Below are 3,844 nucleotides of genomic sequence, written 5' to 3' on the forward strand. Positions count from 1 at the left end.
CAGTAACGCTTTACGCCTAAGCATATGAGTTATGCATAGAGCTTATATGCTTAAACATAGAGCACTATTCCCAAGCATAGAGAACTTTGCCCAAATGTATAATCTCATGCATATAGCTCTATGTACAAATCTATAATCTCAAGTATGGAGCTCTGTGTCTAAATGTGTAATTTCAAGCACATAGCTTTGAGTCTAAGCATGGGACCTTACATGCTTCAGCATAGAGCTTAATATGCGACAAGCATATGGACTCTATACTTAAGCATGGAGCTTATTGCTCTTATGGCTTATATGCTTAAGCATAAAGCTTATGTGTATAACTCATATGCTTGTGCATAGAGCTCACATGCTTGCGCATCGACCTCACGACCTCACATGCTTGTACATAGAGCCATAGACCTCACATGCTTACACATATAATTCTCATGAATATGCTTTAGCATATGAACTGAATGGGTAAGCATAGTTGCATAGAGCTTTATGCATAGGCATGGTGGGGCCTATGCATCGAGCTTATGAGCTTATGTACAGTCACTTTTGGTTTGTCTTTCAATTTAGAAATTTATTGACTAAGCAACTACTTTTATGTACAGAGTTGGAAGACATTTGTAAGTGTTCAGTTTTTTAATTGTTCTAACAAATAATAATCAGTATTTTTCTGTCCAACGAACTATTTTGCGCACTAGGAGAAGTTCATTGGTTTGCTGCAACCGATTTAGCATCTTTTTTTACCGATTTAGCGCCTTTTTTAAGGTCTAATTACATGATTTTCCATTCAAAGACGTATAAAACCGACGGAGTTCACACGACGTCCAATTTCGCCGACTGGCAATTGGGCCTATGAAGCGTGTTATTTCTTTAATCTCGATCGGCACATAATTTTCCATTCAAAGAAGTACAAAAGCGACGGAGCTTACACGACGATAAAGAAGGCTAATAAGACAGCGCTAACTAGCAGTTCAACTGCAGTAGTCAACGTAGAGAGCAAAGAGGAGAATGAATCAGATGTTTCACACACGAATCACAATCGAAACGCATCCATCACCGCATGCCGGAGCTCACTTGCCGGGCACGAAGTTAGTGGCGTAGGCCCAGGCGTTGTTGACGGCGGGGTCGGCCAAATGGTCGGAGAGGTTCTCGATGGGACCTTTGCCGGTGACGATAGCCTGCACGAAGAAACCGAACATCGAGAACATGGCCAGCCGCCCATTCTTCAGCTCCTTCACCTTCAGCTCCGCGAAGGCCTCGGGGTCGTCAGCCAATCCCAGAGGGTCGAACTGACCACCCGGGTAGACCGGATCGGACACCTCGCCAAGAGGGCCGCCAGCCACTCTGTAGCCTTCCACAGCGCCCATCAGGATAACCTGGCATGCCCAGATGGCCAGAATGCTCTGAGCGTGCACTAGACCCGGATTGCCCAGGTAGTCCAAGCCGCCCTCGCTGAAAATCTGCGACCCCGCCTTGAACCACACGGCCTCGCCGAACTTCACACCGTTCTTGGCCAACAGCTCCGGCGTAACGCAGCCCAAGGCGCCCAGCATTGCCCAGCGGGCATGAATAACCTCCAACTCCCGGTTCTTAGCAAAGGTCTCGGGATCGGCAGACAGGCCGGCCGTGTCCCAGCCGTAGTCTCCAGCGAACTCGCCGGTCAAATAAGAGGGGGGGCTGCCGGAGAGGGGACCCAAGTAGAGCGGGCGGTCGGGGCCATACCTGCGAGCAGTCACGGCGTAACTTCGTTAGATGCATTCAGCACACTAAATTCAGTTCACAAGAAAGAGTTTCACATGCATTACCAGATGCTGCCGGAACTAGAGGCCCTCTTGGGCGCCATCATCTGCACGCGCGCCTCCCCAGCGCTCACCTTCTTGGAGAGCTCATTGGCGGGCTTGGACAGCAGCTGACCGCTGAAGACGGCGGAGGAGAGAGTGGCAGAGGCGGCAGCGGCCATGGAAGCAATCAGAGAGTAGGATCTGCACAACACTCAACGATCACTGGGTAGGATCTGATGATTTCCCAGTATTTGTGAGGTGACTTCCTCGGCTAAATACAGTAGAAGTGGCCACCTTTGAGTGCCAGGTGTCTAGAGACGATTCAATGACGATCGGACAGACCAATGGGAGATACCGAACGCGGATAGGGGCCCGCTTTTCTCCGTTTTCGTGGCTATGGCTGCCTTAAGCAGTCGGTAGGTGGAGCGGTCGCAGCAGCGCCAAGTGGATGTTCACGAACTATGGTAATTTTCTTTTCCCATACTAATTTTTCTTGCGAAACGGTCCACTAATTTATAAGGCCCAGTTTCCACGCTAGGCATGGTTGTGTGGGGGAGCAACTCCACTCTAGGCATGGTTGTTTGGGAGAGCAACTGGTCCATGGCTCCACAAAAACGACATTTCATTCCACAAAAACGACATTTCGTTGTATTTTAATCGGTTGAAATTTGGAAAAACGGGCTAGAAATATATCAAACCCTTTAAAAAAATCATTCAAATTTACTAGTTTTTAGCTAAAATACCGATAAAATATACAAATTTAGCTTATAAAATTGGTTAGTTTATAAGCATGTCCTTATTTTGACCAACTTTTAGAATTTTCTTTCATCGAGTCTTGAATTGGTCACGTTCGTCATGGTTGCGTGAGGGAGCAACCGGTTTTTAACTCCAGAGATCTCCTATCTATTGAGTTTACAACGATAAGTTGTGTGGCCTATTGTGCCTTCTATTGAGATATCAAACTCAACATGAGCTGACACTCACGAGGCGACTGCATGACCGTTCGACATTTATATCACTGGCAGGTTTGGTAGCTAGCATCGACATATCTTCGCTAGAGATTCTATAGTTAGACTACACTGACTAGTGCACACCTACCCACTCCTCTTAGCGTATTCACATTCTGGATAGATTGTATATACTTTGTTATGTGTTCACATTATGGGCCGATTGTATATACTCTATTATGTGTGTTAGTCACTTTATCTTCTTTGTAGACCTCTTTTGTTATGTGAAAAAGAAGAAGAATTTTCAGCCTCTCACCTTGTGTGTTCTCTTCTAGGGTTTGTGTGAGTGTGTGTGTGCTTGTAAGAGCTCAAGCTCTCTTCTCCCCTACATCTTTTCATGGTATCAGAGCCTGGTTCATGCTAAAGGCTGAGTAGCAATTACCATACTTCGAGGTTTAGATTGACAAATTTCCTGATGGGAAATGGTTACTGGAACTACATTGAAGGTGAATATGAGGAGGCACCAGAGATACCGGAGATTAATCTAACTACTCTACAGATGTGAAAGAATTCAAGGATTGGAATCAAGAAGCAAGAAAAGTCATGTATTGGCTTTCTATCAGCATACATGACATTATGATTGGGAATATACAGGATGCCAAGTCACCTAAGGAGGCATGGGATACCTTGGTGAAGTTGTATGAAACTAACACCAAACCACGAAAGATTCAGTTGAAGAATGAGCTTCATACTGTGGAGAAGAAAAATATGTCTGTGAATGATTATGCCTTGAAGATCAAGAGCATTGTGGAATTCCTTGCATCAATTGGTGGAATGATTATGCCTTGAAGATGAAGGGCATTGTGGAATCCCTTGCAGCATCAATTGGTGTTTCTGTTGATGATGATGATAAGGTGAAAGTGTGTCACGTGGTCTCGGGCCACAATACAAGGCGTTCAAGACGTCTATTCAAACTCGGTAGAACATTCCTAACTTCATAGATTATGGTGTCAATGCTGATCATTGAAGAGAAGAATTTGAGTGAAGATCAATAGTCTTCACAAAAACAGTTCAGAGCAGCAGACCTTCTACACAAGTTCAGGTAGTAGAGGTTGTGGACGTGGCCAA

At 45.3% G+C, this 3,844-nt stretch overlaps 1 protein-coding gene across 1 annotated transcript; it reads right to left on the reverse strand.

The window, feature by feature from the left end:
• Positions 1 to 856: 856 nt before the first annotated feature.
• On the reverse strand, positions 857 to 2,211 carry LOC147613267 (chlorophyll a-b binding protein type 1 member F3, chloroplastic-like). The gene is made up of 2 exons (XM_086782549.1): positions 1,794 to 2,211; positions 857 to 1,710 (listed from the first exon to the last, which is right to left on the reverse strand). The coding sequence occupies exons 1-2, from the start codon at positions 1,946 to 1,948 to the stop codon at positions 1,059 to 1,061; spliced, it is 807 nt and encodes a 268-aa protein (XP_086638675.1). The 5' UTR covers positions 1,949 to 2,211; the 3' UTR covers positions 857 to 1,058.
• Positions 2,212 to 3,844: the final 1,633 nt, after the last annotated feature.

The sequence above is a fragment of the Cibotium barometz genome, chromosome 44 (assembly GCF_041138505.1).
Source record: "Cibotium barometz isolate CiBa-2024 chromosome 44, ASM4113850v1, whole genome shotgun sequence".
In the NCBI taxonomy this organism is placed as follows: Eukaryota; Viridiplantae; Streptophyta; class Polypodiopsida; order Cyatheales; family Cibotiaceae; genus Cibotium; species Cibotium barometz.

Excerpts from the sequence above, each read along its gene's own strand:
- LOC147613267 (XM_086782549.1), bottom strand. The coding sequence starts at position 1,948 with ATGGCCGCTGCCGCCTCTGCCACTCTCTCCTCCGCCGTCTTCAGCGGT. Across the intron at positions 1,711-1,793 it reads TCTAGTTCCGGCAGCATCTG|GTATGGCCCCGACCGCCCGC; the intron begins GTAATGCATGTG and ends GACTGCTCGCAG.